The following is a 23,843-nucleotide window of genomic DNA, read 5'->3' as shown; positions in this document are numbered from 1 at the left end:
TTGGTCATTGCGAAAGTCTTACCACAAGTTCACCGCAATTTCGCAAGTTCACATTGCACCAATGGGAGCGCATTTTTTTCACATTTAAAAAAAAACACAAGCAGACGCGAACTATGCTTACACGCTTTAATTAAAGAAAGGTGGTGTGCTTGCTTTTAAACTCCATTGTTCTTCCCTCCGTCCTTACTCATTAAAGCCCACAGAGATGGAGCGCGATACAGACAGTGACGCCAGCAGCATCTACAGCAATGACACCGATATCGACGAACTCCACGCTGCATACGAGCTTAATGCCGTGGACGAAGTTCTACATGATGACGATGAATTCGATCATGTTCTATGGGATCAAGAGTTCGACGGTTTTGAGCGCAACCTTTTGGATGCTGAGCTCGAAGGCCAGATCCAGTATGAAGCTGACCTGGCCGCGAACAGAGAGGAGGGGGTGGTTATTCCTGATCGCGCTGAGTATTTCTTTGGTGTGGATGAGATTGGGGCCGAGTTGGAAGACATGCGGCTCGAGGCTGCCGACGAGATCGAGAACGAGGATCATGAACCCGAGCAGGAGCAGGGAGACTTCGAGGATGACAGGAGAGTTCAAGCTATTGTGGCAGGTATTGAGCTAGTGAGAGGGGCTGTTGAAAGGATGGATGATGAGGTTGTGCCAGATCCTGATGCTCAACAGCAGCTGCAGCGCTTCATTCCAGTATTACAACTTATTGCACAGGCGATCCAGGTGATGCATGGAAACTTTGTGCAAATACGGCCCAGGATTGAGCGACCTCGCATACCCAACATTCGTTTCGATCTCGAACAAGTCCCTAGACCAAACTGTCAGCTCTATTTCCGCTTTTACCAGGAGGACATTCTGGAGATGGTTGTTGCATTGCGAACGCCAGAGATCTTCGTCCTTGACAATGGCTCCAAAGTTCACTCTGTCGAGGCGCTTTGTATCGTGTTGCGTCGACTTGCATATCCATGCCGCCTCTTTGATCTCATGGATATCTTTGGACGATCACAATCTATGCTATCACGCATTTTCAACCACACCCTTCGGTTCCTCTATCGGCGATGGAGGCAAAGACTCTTTTGGGATCCCATCCGTCTCGGCCCCGACAAGTTGGAAGAGCTTCATTATGCTATCCGAAGGCAGAATGCACCATGCCTTTCAAGCTTTGCATTTATTGATGGTACTGTTCGTGCAGTTTGTCGTCCAATCGATGGGCAAGAGCAAATCTACAATGGCCACAAGCGCGTTCACGCCATGAAGTATCAGTCAGTTGCCACACCCGATGGTATCATTGTTCACCTGTCTGGGCCGTTTGCAGGGAACCGCCATGATTCGCGTCTTTTCGAGATGTCTGCCCTTGCTCCGATTCTTCGAGCATGTGCAAAAGGGTATGACAACCGCCAGATGAGTCTGTATGGAGATCCTGCTTATATACTGAGCGACATCATGCAGCGGCCGTTCCACACAGCAGGCATCTCTCCTGAGGAGCAGCGTTTCAATGAGTGTATGTCTAAGGTCAGAATTGGTGTTGAGTGGTGCTTTGGTTACGTTCTGCAATACTTCCCCTTCTCTGATTTCAAAAAAAATCAGAAGACACTTCTTATGGAGGTGCACACCCACTATATTTGCTCTGTCCTTTTTGCAAACATTCGCTCCTGCATCCGACAAACAAACTCATCCTCTTCCAAGTTTCGAGTCAACCCCCCCACTCTTGATGAGTATCTTCATGATTAAACAAGGCAATCAAAACGTTTATATTAAGGGATATAGTAGTGCTGTGTATTAAAAAAAAAAAAAAAAAAAAAAAAAGAGGATTGAATTTAAATCTTTTTTCGAATATCCGAAACGAGTCCGTTGATGTTTTCCATGAGTTCCAACATTCTTTTCTCAACAGTACTTGCTCGTGGAGCCTGTGATCGCGGAGCGCGTCTGTTGATAGGGTTGAAGCGAACAGATTCAGCTGTTGCCAGGCGGTTTGGATTCGAAGATGTTGCTGTGGTGGTAGATGATGAACTTGAGGAAGAAAAAGATGATGAAGTCGAAGAAGAGGGATCCATGGATGATGAGGATGCTGCCGTGGCCGATGAAGTCGTGGGCATGCTCATCTGTCGTAATGACTCCTGCCTGTTGGTATGACCATAAAACTCCTCCAAGTTTTGAGCCGAAAAATCATCCACTGTGCTTTGACTTTGTTGCTGTCTATGCCCGTCGAAGTCGTCTTCCTTCTGTACCAGTTCCAGCAAAAGCTCATCCTGCCTTGTCATAGTCTCTGTGCCGCCACTTGACCTCCGTGATGCTGCCTCTTGTTGCTTGAATTCTTTTTTAAGCGCATCATATCGCCTCATGCAAAGAAGGTAGTTAGCCTTCTTTAGGTCGCGCCCTCCTTGTGTCCTGACATATGCTGCGACCTTCTCCCAGGCCTCCTTCTTCTGACCATGTCCAACGAAAGGTGGGTGTCCCATCATGCCCTCGAGTAGAGTGATAGTGTTGGCGTGGTAGTTGTTGCTCCTTGGTGCGAAACCTTGACATACATCGCGCTTCTTTCTAACCGACTGTTCCTGACTATGCTCCATCATGGTATCCATCGAGGTGGATCCATTGCGGTTTTGGAGAGTGGACTCTCCCTCTTGCTCAGGTTCCTGGGATTGCAGTTGTGCGGGTGGTTGTTGGTGCGAGACTTGGTCAAGTGGAGGGCGAGGTAGCTGAGGCCCTTGTTGCGTGGAGAAGCGAGGAGGATGAGGTGCGAGAGGACGTTGTTGCTGCAGAGGCGCATACGGCTGATGCTGCTGTTGTTGCTGAGGGGCACTCTGTTGCGGCACATACTGCGGTTGCTGCTGCTGTGATGTAAAGGTGGACTGTGTGAAGCTCATTGACGAAGAGAAGTAATGGAGTGACAAACTCATGTTGACTTTTCTTTTCATATATCTAGACAAAGCCGCCTGGTAGCAAGCCAATCAAAACGCCGAATGAACTTTGCTTCTGACCCTCGAGTTCAGAGCTCGAACTCGAGCTTCAGAGGCATAGTTGAGTTTGAAAAAATTCACTAGCGTGAACTTTATTGAACTTCGAGCGAACTCGAGGGTCGAGTTCAGTTTCGCAAACTGTCTAATGGGTAGCAAGAGTACAGAGCGCCGGTCTCTAACTTTCATGCGAGTTTGCCCTCCATCTGTTAATTCAATTGAGAGAGAGGGATCCAAAGACTATGGTGGGCGAGTAGGGGGGAGCATCTAGGATGCTGAACTGGTGCGTTGCGATGCAAGTAAAAGCCCCTCGGAGTGCTCTTGATCTGTTGTAGAACTTGCTGCGCATACGCAGTTGCAGGAGACACGAGCATGAATGCCTACCACCCCACAGGACTATACTACGACATGCTGTAAGCAACGGATGGATGCTTAGCATCTTACACGGGTCAGATGGCCTAGGTCGTAGCGGCGTCAATTGGGTCTCACTCAGCAGTAGCGTTCCGGAGTTTTGATGAGCCACCGACGTACGACGGCGCCCCTCGCGCGATAAGTACGGTACGGCGATAATGACGATTTACTTAGGGTTCAACCACCAGTTCCCGTAAACGTATTTCCATGGCTGCTGAGAGGAAATCTTCAGCCCCTCTCCGCGACTTCCGCTGTATGATGATGACATCGGCTTTGAATGCATTTATAACTTGCGCTGGTGCCATCATATAATTGTTTGAATAGGGGAGAGGCAATTGCACAATTAGGGAAATGCTAAATTCGTAGGCAGACCGGATTATTCATCCGGCTGTGGGGGCGACTACGCCTTGCAGCCGTATTATATAAAACGCTCCACTTCCTCGCCTATTTTTTTTCCTCTTTTTTTTTTTTTTTTTTTCATCCACAACTTTTGATTCTCATTCTATAGAAACATCCAAGTCCCATTTCTCATTCTTTCTACTTCTCTTTCAATCTTTCTTCTCTACACTCAGCTGCTCAATTGACAGCACATCACCACCTCCGAAGGAACCCACAGTCACCACAGAAGCACACCCCCCTCCTCCCCTCAGTCTCCTCTCAAGCACACTCAATACCACCTCCATATATCCAACCATGGTCAAACTGCGAGTCAGCGTCGGAGGAACCTACACCGACTTGTCCATTGTGAACTGCAATGACGAGCTCCATCCCGTCGAATTCGAGGGCCCCGAATTCAAAGGACGAGCTGTAGTCCGGATTAGGGACTTTGGTAAGTCGAATGAACACAGCTCATCGCAAGCAGGGTGCAGTCTACTTGGTACAAGGGTAAACTCGAAGAGGACGAAAAAAGGGAAGAAGGGTCATTTGCACAAAAACAGGGTGTGGAGCATGGGCCAAGCTGACATTTAAAAATGGCGGGAAAAACAATCTGCCATACATATTTAGCATTACATACTTGTAGCTCAGATGGCCTAGCAATGCAGCGATGACATGAAACGCAAGAGTCTGTTTCTAATATTTTATTCTGCATTTTTGACGTCAGTTGGCATTACGAACGATGGCTCTGAACCTATCCATAACTCTGAGTATTTCAAGGGACACAATCGCAGATTTTCTATTCAGGTAGCGACCTACTCTACACAATGAATACGCAACGTAGCAGTGATTGAAATAGCCTCTGACGGGATGAATTAAGAAGCAATTTTTCCTAATGGATTCCATTCTTGTTGTTCAACTCGTTTTGTCAGGTCGAAGGACGATTCAAGCGTGAATGGGATGGAGAACAGGTCTACTTTGGAACGGACTTTGACCGAGCTGTGCAACTCCCACAGGGATTCGACACCATGTTCAAGATTGCGAAGTATATCGACCCAGTAGTCAAGACCTCGCTCTCAGAGAATGAAAAGCCCTGGATCTTGAGCCCTCTTATCTCGTCCATCAACACCATGGCGGCATGGCGCCCTCAGGATGCCAATCTTCCCTCGCCTCCTATGACACCTCAGCACGCCACAGATATCGCGCATGGCATGAGCCTGAGTGATTCAGGTCGTTCGTGGAGTTTCTTGGGTAAGCTGAAGCGTGGTCACCGCAACTCTGGCGCCAGTACCGGCAGCAACAGCTCGAGCTTATATGGCAGCCTGCCTAACTCCGCCAACAACTCTTCAGAGCATTTGGACGCGCATTTCAAAGGCGCGAATACGCATTCGCATCTTCACAGTATGATCGAGCCATCACCGCTGTCAGCTTCTCCCACATCGAGCGACTTTGCAACTGACGAGGACAAGGATGACTCGGAGATGCCTCTGGGACGCTGGCGCCAGCATATTGACGAAGATACGACGTTTTTCATGCCGGACAAGAAGAGCATGAGCACTGCACAACGTCGAAAGCAATTTCAGACAGAGGAGGCCCGGAAACAGTTTGTATTCAAGCCGGATTTGGTCCACGGATTCGAGTTCTTTGCACCGTATATGGACTTTAATACGGGCAACATCAAGATGGCGCTGTCGATGAATATCTTGAGGTACTTGAACGGCCAACCCGTTCGTTATACCTGCAGGTCGTTGGACGGCAACGTTGTCTTTTGGGCCGTTCAGTTTGAGTTCGTGGAATGATCAATTCTACTTGTTTCCCCATCCTTGCACATGTACTTTAGAAACACCATAATAAACCGAGCGAGTATTCACCACAAATGTCTACCGCAATCGGATCTATGAGGGACAAACATGACGCACTTATTCACATGGCTACAGCGTTCTTTGTTCTCCCCGTGGGGGTTTCAATCTGGGCGATGCATAAGAGGCTTTCTCAGATTGAGAGCACAAGGCATGTCTAGTGCGAACCATCGGGTCGGGTTTGAGGGTGGAGACCATTGGGATACACAATGTTCTCCCCTCTGGTTGCTGGTAACCGGGGGACCTGTGTCTTGGTACTGCTGCAACAAGGCGACGAGGACGGAGTGCCGGTTGATGTCTACGGGAATGGCTATTGGGGCGAGAAGCACAGACACGGTCGCGAACCACACTCGCACAAGGCGAGTCATACGCCGCAACTGTTTGTAAGCGGAGGAATAACACCCCCCCAATTGCGCTTTGGCTCTCACTGTCATCACTCTGTAGACTCCACGTCTACCATTCCCTCCACACCGTCGTACTCTTTCTGTCGACTCTTTTCTCTTGGCTCCACCCCTCTCTTCACTCTTTGCCACCATCACCACCACCCTTCGCCGCCGCAGCTACGCTCCCCTCGAAAACAACTCTGCCGCTTCTGTCCCTTCCTCCCGATTCGAGTCGCTTCGCTAGTTGGTCATTCATCCCATGGACATTCTCTCACGGGCACCGGTCGAGATTGCACAGCAGATTCTCAACAACCTCGACATTCATGACCTAGCAAGATGTCAACGCGTAAGGGCGACGCTCATTCCAGCCAACAAACAGCCTTACAAATCATAATTCCATAACCCAGAGTTCAGCTGCACGAATCCGTCTAACCCAACCCGTCGTTCGCTCGTTCGTTCGCTCGCTCGTTTGCTCCCTTGAAATACTTCATAGGTCTCGAGGCAATGGTACTGGATCACAGTCGACCAATCTCTCTGGAAAAACGTCTTTCTCGAGCATGAACGCGAATTCGCCATCCCAACAATCCCTTCCTCGACCTCGTCGTCTTCTTCCCTGAGATTCTTCACTCCAGCACCCACATCAACATCCTCAGCAGTATCGCCGTCACCCTCCTCAACAGCCTTCACAGCACCGTCGCTCCCAGAAGGCCAACATCTCGTACCGCAAAGGGACTGGAAACAAGAGTGCCGGACACGAATCATTTCTGACCGCAATTGGTCGAATGGACACATCCAGTCCCTCTTTACGCTCAAGGTCCATCGGGGTGGGATCGTGCGTCTGCGCATCAAGGCAGGAAAGTTATTGTCAGGGGATATGTTTGGACAAGTCGCGGTGTGGAATACGAAGACATATGAGTGTGAGGATCTAGTCGATGCGGCCGTGGGACCAATTCAATTGCTGGACTTTAGTGCCGTTGCCATGGTTATGACCGTCGTCTCCAAGTCTGGGTAAGTGATTGGGCAAAGTTGGTGCTCTCTATGAAATGGGCGTAGTGCAGGGGGGGAGGGGGGAAGGAAGGACTGGTTATTTGTGTGCTTATCTGTCTGCGCACATTATGTCATGGAATGAGTACGGTACGGCGGCTCGGTTGGCTTGGTTGCATTATGATTCAGAGGAATAACGCAGATTATGCAAAGCACGGAGCAAGCAGGACGACGAGCAAAAACTGCATACTCCCAGATAGATCGACGGAGCACAAACCTGTTTTCTGGCTGTTCCAGGTTGCATATGTAACTAACTGATACTGTCGATCCCTGTTATCCTCCATGTCATAGGATCTGTCGAATCTGGGATCTCAGGACAAAGGCGTTGATCCACAGTTCATCCGCGACCGAGGTGAGCTGCATGACTATGAGCGATGAGTACCTTGTCCTGGGCAGGAGGGATTGCCAGATCGACATCGTGGACTTTCATACAGGCAACGTCCTCAGATCGACAGAGCCACTTGCAGGAGAAACGGTAACAATTGTCATCTTTAGTGACGATTTCTATCTACAATCCAGATGCAGGGGCTAATCCAGCGTGTCTACTTTGTCTGCTCCATTTTCTTGAGCAGCTCCAAGATATCTACATCCAGAACGACACTCTAATAATTGCCACAGGACATTTCATCCGGATCCTCTCGATCGACACCCTGGCAGTCTTACTATCGAGTACATTACCAATCTCAAACAGCGCCCGCACATTCTGCTGCGTCTTCCACATCCGGTCCCTCATTCTCCTAACGGATCGACATCTTCTTCATCTGGAGTGGGAACCGCTTTATAAATCTCCTAACAAACAATTTATGATCGATACACGCCGCGAGCTCCCACCGAACCTGTTGAAAGCGCCACATATTCACAAGACGAAAGTCCCGCCAATCTCGACGATTACCTCGATCGCAATCGGGGGTAACCATCCTCATGTACTGACAACGAATGCGGATCGTCCTTCGCTGAATGGCGCGATTCGGGTGTGTCCGACAGTCTCACGATATTCAGCCGTGCGGTCTCATCAACAGCAACAGCTGCAACATGAAGAACGAGAGCAGCAGCAGCAGCAGGAGCAGAATGCGAATGCGGAAGGAAATGATGTCTATATGGATCCAGTGGGGACACCAGAGATCATTGGAGAAGGTACCAGGGTGATGACGACTGAAATGTCAGAGATTGTTTTGACGAGCCAGGTGGATGAGATTACACAGTATTTGGAGACCTGCGGACTGAAGCCGTCCTTTATGGATGTGGATGAGGATGTGATCGTGATAGGGACAAGCAAAGGCGATATTGTTGTGCTGAGCATGGCCCCTCAGGAGTAGATCAGATATGTTGTAATAAAGAAACACGTGTATTTTTACAAGATCGCTATGGTGTACCAATTAGTATTCCATGCTTTTATGATCGACTACGAGCGGATCGCCTCACTCCTGCCGCTGGCGCTGGTGTTGATGCTGGTGTTGTTGAGGATTTGGTCTTCATTGCGGATGCAGATGTCTGTTTCTGATGCTTGATTCCTGTTCCTGTGGCCTTTGCGTCTATCTCCTCTGCCTTTCGTTTGCTGTTCTTGTTGCTACTGCTGCCATCTTCCTTTGTTGCTGCCTTGGTGGCATTGCTTTCTTTTCTTTCCTGTGTTGAGGCTGGTGCTGATACTCGTGCTGATGTCGATGATGATCCAGCGATCTTTCTCTGAATTCCATATTTGTTGAGCATAAATTCAGTCCAAAGGGCCTTCTCGACGAGATGAGGAGAATCGACGATGGTGGATCCTTTTTTCTTAAGCTCTGCAGCCTTTTCAATGACTTTGGTCGCGAACTTGATGTAATATGGGATCGTGTAGGCGATGGTGCCGAGTCCGGGGACCGAGTCCATGGTTTCGTCGGCCATGAAGGGTACTTTTGCGGGGGCACCTGCACACAATATGGCTGCCGTGTTTCACAGATCGGGGAAAAAAAAAAAAAAAAAAAAAAAAAAAAAGGTAAGCGTTGTTGGGTTAGAGATACCCAAAAGCAGTATCGCGAAATAAATGCTCCTTTTCAGGCTTTCAGGCAGACAACGAACAATGGACCTGTACGTACCTGAAGCAGTGGCGGGACCGACGCCTTTGAGTTCAGCCATTTTGGTGATGGCAGTCTTCAGATCTGAGGAAAGGAGTTGGAAGGCCTCCTGACTGATACGCTTCACGTCCTTGTCTGCATTCGACGCTGCCAATTTTGCGAGGCTCGGACGAAACTTGCCTCGCTGATATGGGATCGCCACACCGTAGGAAAGACATATGTATCCGGGTGTTAATCATTACAATCATATCTCTAATTCAGCTCAGCAGACTTTTTGGAAAGCGAGAATAAGAATCGAACCTTGAGTTTCCAAGACATGAGCTGACAAAGCTCTTTGGAATCAATCCATTTGGGTTGGCGGGATACGAGGAGGGAGGGTAGAGTGGTTTGGTACCAATGGTCGAGGTCCAATAGGGAATCGTCCTTTTTGCTGGTAACGTGGAGTTGTAGAGCCTCGTCGTACTGCACAAGAACGGATTCCCAAAGGGAGATGTCTGCGGAGCTGAAGAGCATGGTGCGTTGGGATGGGGGAGATGGAAGGAATGGAAAGGATGGAAGGATGGTGGAATGAACACGCTGGCTCAAGATGAATGCGGAGGCTGTATTTTTGTGGCAGCACACACGTCGCCGGGAGAGGAAGAGCAGGGGGGACAGGGTGGACATGTTCGTGTTTGTGAGGAAGAAACACGAACACGAAACTGAAACAGGATGGATTTGACGCGTCGCGTCGCGCGTCGCGAGGAAAGGAAGGAGGAGGGGGAAGATGTCCCAGGCCAATATTGGGCGCACCTTCGCGTGCTGCTGAACGCGGGCCAGGGAGGCATCTCTATAAGTACCCCATGCGCGAGTTGATTATCTTGGTAGTGGCCATGAACCTTTTCAGAGGTTGTTTGTTCCTGTTCTTGCTCTCGGCTCTAGTTCTTTGGTTCAAAAAGAGTTGCTCTGCCACTCCATCTTGTTTTTTCTTTTTTTTTCTTTTTCCTTTGTTTCCGTCGTCAGCTAAAGAACTCATGGATACACAAAAAGATACGGGACAGAAAAGTGAAGAGAGAAGAGATGGAGCATAAAATAATAATAAAATTGTCTGGGAACAAATAAAGAAAACGCAACGGACGCGGTGCAACGGCACAATGCGATGCACATTCCCCCTCCCCCTCCCCTTCCTTCATTTCATCTTTCCCCCCCCTTTCTTTCACACACGTACCCACTGCATACTACATTCTGTTGCTGCTTACTTCTTCATCCCTACGCTCCAACCACACTCACACCTTCACGATCACTCCTGCACTTGTATCTTTCACTTCGACCATCCTCCTGCTCATACAACCGTCTATAGCAGTACCAACCGCCCAGGACTCGTTCTCTCGGAAATCAATCAAAAAAGTAAAGAACTACATCTAAATACCATTTATCTCCCTCGCTTCATTCGCACATATCATCCTTCTCCAAGGTATTCCAAGGGTGTTTCTCGCTCAAAGCAGCATTTTTTTTCTTTAATAAGTTCACTTTCGTTCTCAATCTCTCTGATCTCTCTGTCATCTGCCCATGAGTGAACATCCAACACGTACAATACGTACAACACGCGCAGAGAGCGACAGTAGGAGGATGGTGTGTGATTGAATGATGCTATCATTTCCTATTACAAAGAAAGTAAGCGAACAGAGAGAGAGGAGAGAGGAGAGGAGAGGAGAGAGGCGACTGAGGAGTGGAATGAGAGGGCTCAAATTAGTGTTCCATCTTTTTTTTTTTCATTCTTGGTCGGAGTCGGTCAAGCGGGCTGGGCGGAGTGAGCGTTGACAGGGGCCGGAGCCAGGGCCAGGGTGGGCATGGGGCGTGGCGAGGATGATATTTTTATGAATAGGATAAAGTAAAGAAAAGAGCAATTGCTTCCATCAGTTCATATCTTTTTGGGTTGGTGGTACCCATTGCTCCCGGTTCTTCTGTTTTCTTCCCAGTGGCAGGCACCAGATCAATCCTGCTCAATTCAGTTCTATTCAGTTCTATTCAGTTCAATTCCAAAGTTCAGTTCAGGTCAGTTCAGTTTGGTGGCACATGAGAGAGAGAGATAGAGATTGTATGTGTGTGCGGGATGACTTGTGTGCTTTTTCATTTCACAAGCAAGTACACTTGTGTACAAAAGCAAGGTGGGAAATGAACACACGTTTTTTGCCTATAGTGCAGCATAGCCCTAAAGTACACACTTGTTTGGATGTTTTTTGCTGGCTGTTGTAGTTGGTTGGACATGGTACCTGGAGCGGATGGTGCATGCGATACTCCAATATTTCAAAAATTAAAAATAAAAGAAATAAGAATGTTAATTGATCGAGGAGCGAGGAGCCGAGGAGCGAGTGAAAGAAAAGACCCTTTCCCTTTGTCCCCCGTCCCGATTTGGATTAGAGGTTCATAAATCGATTCGATTACAACAACGTGCTGGGGATCCGAAGGAAGCAATAATAACAGAAACAGAAGAGAGAAACAGGCGTGGAGGCAGAGGATGATCCAAAGAGGGATCAGGATTCCCACATTCGCCAACAACAACAATAACAACAGCAGCAACAACAACAACAACAACAACAACAACAACAGCAGCAACAACAATAACAGCAATTTTATTACTACTATCGCCAATCACCACTACCGCCGCTCATTGGTTTGCTTGCTGCTGGATCAACTTTTGCAATCCCCTCATGGAAGATCTCTCTTGCCACGAGGCAAAGACCGTTGGGCAGTGATTCTGATCATTTTGATCGGCTTGCGACTTGCACTTTGCTGGCGGTGTCTGTTGTTTGTGTTTATGGGCTATATGGGTGCAGTGTGGCCATATGAGGGAAGAGGTGAGGATGAGGAACAGGAAGGCACCAACATCCTCTCTCTTTTCTCTCTCTCTTTCTCTCTCTTTCTTTCTTTCTTTCTTTCTTTCTTCTCCTTCCCTCTCTTTTCCCCTTTCCCCTTTCCCCTTTCATTTCCTCCCTTCCGCTCCTCCTCGCAGTCTGATTCTTTTTTCTTTTTTTTTTTCCCCCTCTTCTTCTCATCACCATCGCCATCACCATCGCCATCGCGACCACCATTGAATCCAATTGAATCGAATCCAACTGCTGGCAGAGGATCACTTCTCACTTCTCACTCTCACGCAGACAAACCACCACTTTGCTTATTCGTTTTATTTTTATACTCGCAACATAGACTTCTCCGCTGCACTCTCTCGACCCAACTCTGCTCAACTCACGTTTTCATTCCACCTGCCAACTGTTTTCCCCTCTAGTCCCTCGTACTACATACATACACACTTCGCACACACACTCCATACACTCATTGCAACCACATTCGCACCTCACTCATCCCACTGCTTTTCTGGATTGTGTCCTGACTCTCCCTCCTTTTCTCTTTCTCTCTCGTTCTCTCGTTCTCTCTTTCTCTTTCTCTCTTTACAGCATCTCGTTCATTCTCTTAACTGGCCTTCCTCCCCCTCTCCTCCTCTTCTTCTTCCTCTTCTCTTCCTCCTCGCTATAGTCCTCCTCTGACCCTTTTCCCTCTCCCTCTCCTTCCCTCCCTCTTTTTCCTTCTCCCCCCTGCTATACAATACAAATCGGCCTGTCCACCATGGAGCCCACAGAGTACCTGGTCCTCCTCATCGGCCCTTCCTCATTCGATACCCATCATCACCTCCCCGCTCTGCCATCAAAACAGCAACAACAACAACAACAACAGCAGCAGCACCAGGAAGCATCCCATCACTCAGAGACCCTCAGCAACACCTCGTCCCACTCCATCTCCTCCTCCTCCTCCACATCCACCGCAACAACCGCGACATCCAGTGCCTCTCATGTCTCCTCTACATCCTCCTCACGCCTGTCCCCACCTAGGAAGAATCACCGCTCCTCACGGTCAAAGTCAAAGTCAACCCCATCTACCTCCCGTTCACGTTCAGAGTCTCGGTCTAGCGACGGCGCCGGCTCTCTGGCCTCAATATTACGCCTCGCCGGATTAAAAGGTAACGGAATATGACCTGGCCTCTTACAAATTGGTATTATGGCCCTATAGTTCATATGACAACAACAACAAAAAAAACATGGCGGACTTGCGTTCAGCAGTAATATGAAAAAAACGTGCAGGTGCCCTTTACTCTCGCCTTCCCTTTGTCGCATTATTTGTCCCTCTATCCTTCGTTTCTTTAGTTGTTGCTCTTGCTGCCTTTTTTTCATTCGCTATTCTTCGCGCTACTTATCCCCCTCCCCTTTCTGCAATTGGTGTATATGCGCTCCCTTTACTCTTTTTCTTTGTTGTGCCTGCTAAACTGCAGGGCACAGTGATTCGACCAGATAAGTGTGAGCAAACTGAATGGAGAATGGCACAAACTCGAGGACGACTTTCCTCTTTTGGCCTACGTTGCTCCAAAACCGCAGGAGAACGGAGACAAGGATAGAGTAAGAGCGCGCGGGAAGATTGAGAGGAGGGGATGGGGAGGACACCTGGCTGGTCCTTATTTTTATCGCTCACAACTCGGTCCTGACACTCTTTACGCCTCCTTTTTCGTTCCTTCCCCATGGATCCACTGAGGCAAAGAAAAAAAAACGAAGAGGCCGTTTCATGAGCCTTTACTAAATGGATACAGTGAGGAACAACCTAAAAAAAAAAAAAGGGTGCATGGGTATTTTCTTGTCTTGGGTTGCGTTCTGTTGTGGGAAGTGCTGGCCATGTCTGTGTGCCGAATTATGGGGTTTGATTTGTGTGTGTGGTGCTTGTCCACTAGTGTCGGATTAGCACCGCGGAATTTGGACGGTTCAGTCTGGTCAGTCTGGACTGAAGGGCCCCGTCTCTGCACTGCTTCTTGCCCCTATCTTCTCGACCTTCTGTTGATTATACATTGCACCAAAGCGCCGACGCATTGAGCTCTTGTTTGTTATTACTGATGTTGATGCTGATGTTGATGTTGTGCCTGCATCTGCTTCCTTTTTTCTCCAACTCCATTATCCACTGTGTGGTTTTTCATTCTTTTTTTTTCTTTTCATATTTTCGTTCTGTTATCGATATCCTACGCTTACCTTTCTTGGGCGCTTTGTTGTTTCTTATGCTTTCGTAAACGTGGCCAGACGTTGCGCATGTGGGCGAAAGAAGGGGCACAGGATGATTCATTTGGGGAGACACGCGCCTCCAGCACAACGGGAAGGACTCACTGACATAACCCTAATCGAACAGATCAGTGGACTGACCTTTTTTTTTTTTTTTTTTTTTTTTTTTTGAAAATAGTCTTGACTGCCGCAACGTTTGAAGCAGCCCTAACCCTTCTCGAACACCGCCCTCCAACGGAATCTCGACCATTGATACTGCTCGTGGACGTCGACACAGAGCTCGAGCTCACAGCATTCAATTCATCTGGATCTTATTCAACTCGTCTGCGTCGCCCAACATCCCAGAAGAATGTGGGCAACCATAATGGTGGACCAGTGGACTCGGGCACAAAACTGCTGCAGGCCAACGGTCAGCGCCACTCGAGGGCAACCGGCGATGGTACAACATCCAAGGGATCACAGCAGCGAGGACGTCGCGCGCACAGCAGGCAGCCCATGCAAAATGGTTTGGAGGACTCTCTGTGCGGCTTGGACTTTTTGGAGACAGTGCTGCAAGGACTCGCCAAGGGCACTCTGCGCCATGTTGTTCCCGTCGGTATGTGCTTGTGGACAAGGTATCAATTTTTCTTACTCGCTCTCAGGTTCGTATCTAATGTTTATCTTTCTCACTATTTACAGCTATCAGCTCAACTACATCTCAAGACAGGATTCTGGAGTTGTTCAACTTGGGCGTAGCAGATGTCTTACTGAAGCCAATTGAGGAGCAGGTCGCGAAAACATTGTTTTTGGTGAGTTGCGGATTCGCAAATGGCACAGACCTCTGCAGTCGCTATTCATTCGCCTACGATTTCGCCATCGGTCTGCTGGATCTAACCCGAGAACAATGTCTCTAAAAAAAAAATTCGCGCTGCGATATAGAATGCGCACCGCTATAGCAAATACAGGACCGCTGTCACGATCCCCAGATACACTACCCAGAAGAACGCGCTCGCGCTGCCCAGTCATACCCGGCTTCGAGACGTGTTTTTGAAAGATCAATGGTGATGATCGTTTTGCCTCGCTCTTTGGCCCTTTTCCAACTACCGACAGTTGTCCCATCTTTACTGACTTGTTTCATTGCTCTATGTTCTAGGCTATCCGATATATTGATCAGTCATTACTGCCCCGCTCCAAGCAAAATGTCTGTTCACGACTTTCCCTCCATGTCATCTTATGCTGCACAGGAGCGTGTTGAGCAGCTCAAGCACCGACTTCTCTCATGGGATTTCCATCCACACGATTTGTGTGAGGACGATCTGATGCGGTGCGTGGTGATTGTCATTCAGGAGGTCATGAAGCTGGAGGGCCTGGGAGACTTGAACATTCCTGAACGTAAGTGGAGGCTGCTTTCTTGAGTTATCCCGGATTGGGGTGCTTGCGGACCTTCTGAGCGGCAGCTAAGATTTCCCTTATTCTCTGGCATTATTTGCACGAAACTATCTAGACTTGCTTCATCGTTTCGTGATCGGACTGCGTGATTCGTATCATCGATCAAATCCATACCACAACTTTGCACATGCGGTCGATGTTCTCCAGGCAACATTTTATTTTCTCTGCAGGATGGGCAAGCTTCCACAGACTGGAAACGGCTACACTTCCCTGCCTCAGGCGAAGGGTCATGACAGCGACACCAACGACATGCAGCAAGAGTCAGAGGCAAACGAATCATCGGCGACTATACCCATGGATAGCAATGATGCTACTAACACTGAAGAGAGTGCTCCATCGCCACTTCGGGTCCAGGATTTCTTGCGACCTGAGGATATCTTTGCGCTTATTGTCGCCAGCATCGGTCACGATGTAGGACACCCGGGTGTGAATAACATGTTTTTGGTAAGCTCCATTTTCCACGGTTTCCACGGTCGCAGGGAATGCTTGCACTATTCTGCTGAGCAGAATAAAAGAATGTGACACTCAACTTTTTTCTCTGATTTTTATTTCGTTTTTTTTATAGGTTAATGCGCATACCCCATTGGCTCAGATCTACAATGATCGTTCTGTTCTTGAGAGTTTTCACTCAATGGCACTCTTCCAGGTCATGAAGAAGCATGGCTTTGAATGCTTTGATGTGGACTCTCAGAACCGCAAGTTCATGGGTACGTATATGCTTTGGTGGCCAAACACCGATGCCGTGCGTGTATATTTGAAGCGATGGCAATACATGTTGACTAACACGGATATCATTTGGTTTGATGTACTGGTACACAGAGTTCAGGAAGATGGTCGTAAGTACGATTCTCGCCACGGACATGGGACTTCACTTTGACTATGTTGGCAAGATCAAGGAACAGACAGAACGTCTTCGTATGCGGGGTTTGCCAGGCGGCAATGTGCCCAAGCCAAACCAGGCAAGCATTGATGAGCAGGAGCGATTAGTCCTTTGCGGCTCGCTTATCAAGTGTGCCGACATCAGCAATGCCGTAAGTTGATCTGATTGTTTTTCTGCGCAAAGCCTTATATACCTTCTTTATTTTTTCCCTCTTGTCTGGTGGACTAATAATATGTTGGTGCAATGTTCAATTTCTCACTTGAATATTATAGTCGAGACCATTCCATGTTGCGGAGCGATGGTCGACTGTGTTGTTGCAGGAGATGTGCAACCAAGCGGACATTGAGAAGGAGATGGCGGTGTGCTCTGGATCTCAGTCGGTTCCTGCTGGATCAACCAAGAGTCTAGCGAATGATCGCGGTATGCAGATTGATTCGCAGCTGGGTTTCATTCACGGCTTTGCTATGCCTTTGTTCAGCAGCGTCAGGGATATGATTCCAGGTATGATACACTGGCATATGTGGCAAGTTGATGGTGAGTTTTTTTTTAGCTGCATTCGTATGCTAATCTCTATATGGTACTTGTGTTTATTCTTTAGAAATGGGATATTGTGTCGAATACCTTCAGATCAACCACCAGATCTGGCAGGATCGCAAGACAGAGTATCTGAAGAACGGAGGCGGGGTGTTCACGATGGCTATCAACGCCTCCACTACCAACACTGTTACGACCGAGAGCAACGCTCACAGTGAAGATGAAACGGATCAGGCTCAGAAGTTGGCACTGGCTTCCTCGGGTTCAAGAAGGAACCATGGCAGAGTTAGGAGTGCAAATGGAAGGGTGACACCCAAGGATGGGGCCCAGAAATCAGGCACGAGGACTCCACAGCAGCACCGTGGATCAGAAATGGAAGAGAACCAGCAAAGCATAAGGTCGGAGGTCAATGTTTCTGTGAAGGTGCATGCAGTGAGCACGAGTACAAGGCAAGCAAATGGCGTGAATGCGAGCACGAGTGCGTCGCTGGAGATGGCAGCAAACGTGAGCTCGATTCCTCGGCCAAGAACATCAACGACGAGATCAAAGGCTGTGACAGCTGATAGTGCTGTGGGTTCAAGAAGCAGCAGTCAGGAGAGCCGGCCCAGGTCGTTAAATTATCATGGCCGTGGACAGGGTCAGGGTCAGGGTCAGGTTCAAGGTCAAGGCCAAGGTCAGCAATCCAACACGAATTCTCGTCCTCGGGAACCAAGTTCGCGGGTCCGAACGGTTACATCGACAACGGCTGGTAACACGCTATCTGTGCCGGTGTCCGGAGAAGGATTAAAGGCAGGAAGCAGGCCAGGAAGCAGGCCAGGGAGCCGACCTGGGAGCCGACCTGGAAGCAGGCACAGCAGTCGACCGGGAAGTAGGGCAGGCAGTAGACCGGTCTCACCTATGATTCAGCAAGGAGGAGGGGAAGAGAAGACGAATTCGAGGAGCCATCGATCTCCGGGAAGGCGGTCGCAGGGACCTGTGCAGGGTCATGGCCAACATCAGTCGCAGCATCAGCAACAACAGCTCCAGCAGCAGGAGAAGGAGGAAAGCATGAGGAGTGGGGTTGTTGAGGTGACGAGCATGTAGAGTCAAAGTCATGAAAGAGTAAGATTACAAAAAGAAAAAAAAAAAAACAAGCATTTGCATTAAAGAAAAGAATTGACCGATGAGTGTGCATAGCGCGAATGAAAATGTCGAGGTTGTACATATTGGATTGAATGCAGTAGGCAGGGACCTTTTTTTCGCCCCATGGACTCGATTCTGTGCGGTACATGGGGGGGGGGCACACATCGACGGGGTCGAGTATCCCATGGATAGGATACGATGCCCAGGTGGAATTTGGTAGATGATGCATTATGGATACTGACTTGATTGATGGACGTTCTTTGTCTTTGTGGGAACGAGAGAGAGAGGGTAAATTTATATATCTTTCACATGGGTGTTATTTTGTGTTCCCCCTCGCACGTATATTCGAAAGGGGAAGAAGGCGGGGAAAGGGGGGGAGGGTGTGGGGTGAAGAAAAAGAGTCATTTCTCAAGATGTCTCTCTCTCTCTCCTTTCCGTGTTACCCCCTCACTCTCCCCTCTCCTCTCCTACATTTCGCAACTATCCTCTACACCCGTTCTCTCTTTCTTTCTTTCTTTTCTTCCTTTGTTTTCCCCCATCCTCTCATCGAACCGACTGACGAACCGACTGAATTCGACTGGACGACTCTGGAACAACAAGCCAGCAAGGACTCTCTCTCTCTCGACTTTGACCTCCTCCTCTGTTCTGGACCGTTTCTTTCACACGAGCAATCAATACCTACCAACCAAACAATCAATTAACCAAACAATAACAAAAGAGAGAGAGAGAGAGAGAGAGAGAGAGAGAAAAGACAATGGCAGCTCGAGAGAAGAAATCACCATTGGTGAACTTGATCGCTGGAGGGACGGCCGGGTTCATGGAGGCCTTGATTTGTCACCCACTTGACACGATCAAAGTCCGTATGCAGCTCGCCAAGAACGTTGCCAGGAACCCAGCTGTAAGTTTTGGTGCATGTACCTATATCCCTACTTACCTGTGTGTGTGTGTGTGTGTGTGTGGAGGGAGAACGTTCGTCTGGGAGCGTTTTCGTTTCGTTTTTTTCATTTGCACTTGCGCACAGCAGACGGAGTGTGAACTTTTTATTTTTTATTTTTTATTTTTTATTCTGCAAATCGCCATGCGAAAGAGATGAGATGTCAATTCCATCCTGGGGGGGGTTTCTTTTTTCTTTTTTGGAATGAGTTGGGACAAAAAAAGTCGTTTGAAGTCCTTGACGGGTACGGTATAGCGACAAGAGCAATAGCAGCAGCGGGAGAAGGTAAAAAAAAAAAAAAAAAACTAGAGAGTCATGCTAGGCGGTTTCTTTCCCACCCTCTCCTTTATTTTCTTTTTACCCTAGTGAAGTGGATAGCATAGCAGGATCTCGTGGCCATTGCATGTGCGAATACTACGAGCAATACGAATGATAATATTTCGACGCGACTCGACTAATCGAGGACTAGAGACAGTAACAAGGACATTGACATTGACAAGGACAAGGACGAGGACAAGGACGAGGACGAGGACAAGGACATTGATGTTGACATAGACATTGTCATGGACATGGACATGGAACCCATATGAAACATTGATGGCGTACTGCATGAAGAGATGGGTAATATGACGCTGTTGGCCAGGAGGACGGAAAAAAAAAGATACCACTGTAATGCAGGGGTGTGTGTGTGGAAGAGACACTAGAGATGATCGGACAGTAACTGGAGTACATTGCGATATAACAGGATAATGGCCTCCCTTCTCCCCCCCCCTCCTCGAGATTTTGGATCTGTGCCTGTCCACAGCGCCAGTTGATGACAACCCAGAAAAAAAAAGATGTAACATTATTATCAACTATCGGATACTCAATACATACTAACGGCGATCTTTCTTTTGTTGTTGATCTTCGCTTTCTGAAAACGAACGAACATTAGGGCGCAAACTTGTCGTTTATCGGGGTCGGAATGAAGATTGTGCGGAAAGAATCTCCACTGGCGCTTTACAAGGGTCTAGGAGCGGTGACGGCGGGCATTGTCCCGAAGATGGCGATCCGATTCACGACCTTCCAGTTCTATAAGGACTGGATGGTCTCCAAGGACGGCACGCCCTGGAAGCTCAACAACCTCTGGGGTAACAACATCCAAATCGTGCCCAGCTTGGCAGTGATTGCTAACTTTTTTTCTTTTTCTTTTTCTTTTTTTTCTGTTTGAAATATCATATATACTTATATTCTTTTTTTTTTTTTTTTTTGAACGCCTGTTATTCCTCATGTAGCTGGGTTGCTGGCAGGAGTAACGGAGGCGGTACTAGTGGTGACACCGATGGACGTGGTCAAGATCCGTCTTCAGGCTCAACGCCACTCCATGGCCGACCCGCTCGACATCCCCAAGTACCGCAACGCAGCCCATTGTGCCTACACTGTCGTTCGCGAAGAAGGTTTCGCGGCCATCTACCGAGGTGTCGGTCTCACATCCCTCCGTCAGGCCTCGAACCAGGCGGCGAATTTCCCGACCTACCATTTCCTGAAGGGCTACCTTCAACGGCTCCAAAACATCCAGGACCTACCCGGTTACCAATCTGCGATCATTGGATGTATCTCGGGCGCGATGGGACCGTTGGTGAACAATCCGATTGATATTGTGAAGACTCGAATCCAGAAGACGCCGAATCCGGAGGGGTTGGGTGGGTGGGAGAGGTTTATGGATGTGAACAAGGGAATTTTGAAGAATGAGGGCTGGAGAGCTTTTTATAAGGGTGTCACACCTCGAGTGCTGAGGGTCGCACCAGGGCAGGCGGTGACATTTGCAGTGTATGAGCGGGTGTCGAGGTGGTTGGATAAGAACTCGGATACGTTCAAGCTCTCGGCGGCTAATGTTAAGTAAGGAAGGCTGAAGTGGGAGGGAGGTCGAGGAGGATGTAGTTATTTTGAACTGCGAACAATAAAGAAAACATCAGTAAGAAAAAAAAAAAAAAAAACGCGCATGCTGATGAAAACGTTGGGTGGCGGTAGGAGACGCATGGCAACCGTCGTTAGATCTACGAGGTTATGGTTGTAGAGCGATGGACGCGTAGCTGTTATGAGTAGGATGACCATGCACGCGTCTTGTCCCACCAACTGACTGACGCGCTTGGGAGAAAAATAGTCATTTATTTTATTTTTTTCTGCGAGGCGAAGAAGATGAGAGAAGCGAACCCTATTGCCCAAATGCATAAATTATTCAGAAACCCCCATCTTCTTTTTCCCTTTTTTTTTTTTTTTCCTTTCTTTCTTTTTCCTTTTTCTTCCTCTCCACCTTCTCTCCACCTCCTCTGCTTCACACGTTCCAATCACCACAACAGCCGATACAAAAGATGTCTTTGACTGCCGCATGCTGCAACACCCCCCCAACGGAGGCTCACTGGCACAACAAGGGCAAGCAGGTGGAGCTGACGAAGGAAATCGCAGGCGACAAACGAACGACCTATCGCACCGGACCCACGGAATCGAAGCGCGGTTTGATCGCCATCTATGATATCTTTGGCTACCACCCTACCACCTACCAGTTCTTTGACGTACGTTTGTCTTGTTCTTTCTGAGGGACAGTGGAAATTGTATCGATGGATGTCTTCTCGAAAAAAAAAAAAAAAAAGGAGGGGCGGGCGGACAAGTCCAGCATAGAACTTCAATGGATCTGTGGACCCGGTTCGCTTTTGCTCACAGCCCATTACAATTTTTTTTTCCCTATGTTTCTATGCCATTCCAAAACCCCTCCCCCCCTCCTCCTTCTACCTTGCTCATTATCCACACTATCTAGCGCATCGCCGAGTCCCACGGCGGCTTCCAACTCTCGGCTCCCGATTTCTTCAAGAACGGTGGTATCCCACCCGAGGCCATGGGTCCTAACGTCATGGACTGGATCCACGCCAACGGCGATTACCAGAAGAACCATATCGGCGAGATTATCCGGGCGGCCATTGAGGATCTGCACAAGGACGGATGCACGTCCGTTTCGATCTTTGGACAGTGCTGGGGCGCGTTGATGAGCGTCAAGGCCGCTTCGGAAGAAGGCTCGACGTTCTTGGCGGCGGGTGGACCCCATCCTTCGTTCTTTTCTGTGGAGACGACCAAGGATTCAAAGGCGCCTTTGATTGTTCTCGCGTCGAAGGATGAGGCCGACATGGTAAGTTGTTTCCGACCAAAAAAAAAAAAAAAAGCCGACGAAGAAGGATGGAGCGGGGCTAAATGTTATTGGAAAACCGGATGAATGGGTGTGAACGAAAACCTTTCCTTTTGGGTTGGGGGAAGCGAGATTTGTCATACTCTGACGTGACGAAAATTCCGGACCCTTGGACTTAACCGGAAAAAAAAATTACATCGTTTTGTGAATGAATTTTAGCTGCCTTTGATCGAGGTCAACAAGCAGAAGGGCTTCCCTATCGAGCCCTTCCACAAGCGTTTCGATAACATGCACCACGGCTGGACCGGAGGTATTCATTCACACGCGTCGATCAGCCAACGACAAATGCCAGCACTTTTTTTTTTAATTCATTTTTTTTTTTCCTAAAAGAAATGAAGGTCTGGTTCTAACGCAACCGAGGGGGGTTTTTTTTTTTTTCGTGAAACATTTAGGACGTGGCGACTGGACCCAGCCGGACCAGTTCAAGGCTGGATTGGAGGCCGCGGACCTCTTGGGTTCGTTCTTTGAAAAGGCAGCCGTTGCCCACGAGAGCAGCAAGCTGTAAGAAGATCGGCAGCTCATCATATAGCAACAAAATGCTTAAAATAAAATATATGTATATATAAAAAAAAAGGCAGAATGCTCTCATTGGAGTCCTACAACCCACAGTTGAACTGTTAGTAATGTGTAATACGAGAGCAACGAAACGGCATATCTCCTTCATCTCACTATAATCCTCCCTCCCCTCTTCACTTTGGGAGCCTCCCCGCGGCATCGTCCTTGGATGTCAAGAGCTTGGAGATAACTCCAGCGCTTGCTAACTGGCGGTGATAGTAGTCATGGCGGCGCTAGGATGAGGGGGGGGGGGGGGGGGGGGGGGGCAGCTTAGAAAAAAAAAGCGCGAGCTAGGCGTGCTAAGCGTGCTGGACCTGTCGAGCCTGGGCCTGCAGGACATTCTGAGCCTTCATATACTATCCGGGGTCAGGGATAAAAGTCAGGCTTTGCATTGTAGCATGGTTCTGTTGGGAAAGTCGGGGGATGCGTAGGAGAAGAATTGATAAAATCAAAGGTGTGCTTTGGTGAAATGAAGGTGGATTGCAAGGTAAGAGAGTTGCCAAAAGGTGCGGATTGTATAGGCATCAACGCATGCATGCACTGCCTACAAAGAACGTGAAACCTTTTTGACGGATAGCCTGAGGGCTGTTAGATCGCGTCAAATCTTTTTATTCATGCGCACACAATCAGTTTGACGCGTCTTCTGTCTCCGTCGCATTACCTTTTGAATATGTTGGTCGATTCTCTCCTCGCGTCGCTCCCTCTTCCTACGTCAGTCGCGGTCTAAAAAACGGAATAATGAACGAGTACATGACAAACAGAGGGTTGGCCGTGCCTTGGTAACGTTTGAGGGTCATTTGAAATTGATAACCGGCAATAGCAAATTCTGAAAACGCGCTTTAGGAAGAAACGCTCAAGGCTGGTATAAGTAAATCGGTGCCTGCAAAGTCGATGCCATGCACCGTTTTGTAGAAAGTCGTGTCTAGGCTGAGATCTTGAGATGACGAAATTTTGGATAAGGATAAGGATGAGGAAATGGTTTTTTTGAGAAAAACGCTCGTGGCTAGTGTAAGC

General features: G+C 48.4%; 7 protein-coding genes across 7 annotated transcripts; 6 read left to right on the top strand and 1 right to left on the bottom strand.

Annotated features, from left to right (window-relative positions):
- Positions 1–4,080: 4,080 nt before the first annotated feature.
- On the top strand, positions 4,081–5,552 carry BC939DRAFT_375883 (uncharacterized protein; the record flags this gene model as incomplete). The annotated part of the gene is made up of 4 exons (XM_051551688.1): positions 4,081–4,207; positions 4,481–4,560; positions 4,686–4,995; positions 5,272–5,552. Coding segments are annotated over 4 exons (798 nt in total), but the record flags the coding sequence as incomplete, so codon positions are not given.
- A 402-nt stretch (positions 5,553–5,954) lies between these two features.
- On the top strand, positions 5,955–8,393 carry BC939DRAFT_225745 (uncharacterized protein). Its single transcript, XM_051550817.1, has 4 exons — positions 5,955–6,341; positions 6,489–7,003; positions 7,331–7,514; positions 7,612–8,393. Exons 1-4 carry the CDS (start codon positions 6,255–6,257, stop codon positions 8,353–8,355), a joined length of 1,530 nt encoding a protein of 509 aa, XP_051416787.1. The 5' UTR covers positions 5,955–6,254; the 3' UTR covers positions 8,356–8,393.
- BC939DRAFT_438170 (uncharacterized protein) lies at positions 8,367–10,208 on the bottom strand. The gene is made up of 3 exons (XM_051553810.1): positions 9,391–10,208; positions 9,112–9,274; positions 8,367–8,958 (listed from the first exon to the last, which is right to left on the bottom strand). Exons 1-3 carry the CDS (start codon positions 9,751–9,753, stop codon positions 8,432–8,434), a joined length of 1,053 nt encoding a protein of 350 aa, XP_051416786.1. The 5' UTR covers positions 9,754–10,208; the 3' UTR covers positions 8,367–8,431.
- A 1,318-nt stretch (positions 10,209–11,526) lies between these two features.
- Positions 11,527–12,521, top strand: BC939DRAFT_225618 (uncharacterized protein). The gene has a single exon (XM_051550816.1). The coding sequence runs from the start codon at positions 11,585–11,587 to the stop codon at positions 12,350–12,352; it is 768 nt and encodes a 255-aa protein (XP_051416785.1). The 5' UTR covers positions 11,527–11,584; the 3' UTR covers positions 12,353–12,521.
- Positions 12,510–18,131, top strand: BC939DRAFT_438168 (uncharacterized protein). The gene is made up of 10 exons (XM_051553809.1): positions 12,510–13,081; positions 14,338–14,754; positions 14,838–14,947; positions 15,078–15,199; positions 15,292–15,530; positions 15,643–16,031; positions 16,153–16,294; positions 16,407–16,618; positions 16,740–16,968; positions 17,066–18,131. The coding sequence occupies exons 1-10, from the start codon at positions 12,691–12,693 to the stop codon at positions 18,082–18,084; spliced, it is 3,270 nt and encodes a 1,089-aa protein (XP_051416784.1). The 5' UTR covers positions 12,510–12,690; the 3' UTR covers positions 18,085–18,131.
- Positions 18,132–19,905: 1,774 nt separating this feature from the next.
- BC939DRAFT_519274 (mitochondrial carrier domain-containing protein) lies at positions 19,906–20,939 on the top strand (the record flags this gene model as incomplete). Its single annotated transcript, XM_051561190.1, has 2 exons — positions 19,906–20,187; positions 20,332–20,939. The coding sequence occupies exons 1-2, from the start codon at positions 20,022–20,024 to the stop codon at positions 20,937–20,939; spliced, it is 774 nt and encodes a 257-aa protein (XP_051416783.1). The 5' UTR covers positions 19,906–20,021.
- Positions 20,940–21,343: 404 nt separating this feature from the next.
- Positions 21,344–22,910, top strand: BC939DRAFT_438162 (uncharacterized protein). The gene is made up of 4 exons (XM_051553808.1): positions 21,344–21,609; positions 21,852–22,217; positions 22,434–22,524; positions 22,667–22,910. The coding sequence occupies exons 1-4, from the start codon at positions 21,409–21,411 to the stop codon at positions 22,777–22,779; spliced, it is 771 nt and encodes a 256-aa protein (XP_051416782.1). The 5' UTR covers positions 21,344–21,408; the 3' UTR covers positions 22,780–22,910.
- The last annotated feature ends 933 nt before the right edge of the window (positions 22,911–23,843 follow it).

This window comes from Gamsiella multidivaricata (assembly GCF_025024155.1).
Source record: "Gamsiella multidivaricata strain RSA 2152 chromosome Unknown BC939scaffold_5, whole genome shotgun sequence".
Lineage (NCBI taxonomy): Eukaryota > Fungi > Mortierellomycota > Mortierellomycetes > Mortierellales > Mortierellaceae > Gamsiella > Gamsiella multidivaricata.
Note: the sequence above shows the minus strand (reverse complement) of the source record. Positions and strands in the feature narration are given on the sequence as shown.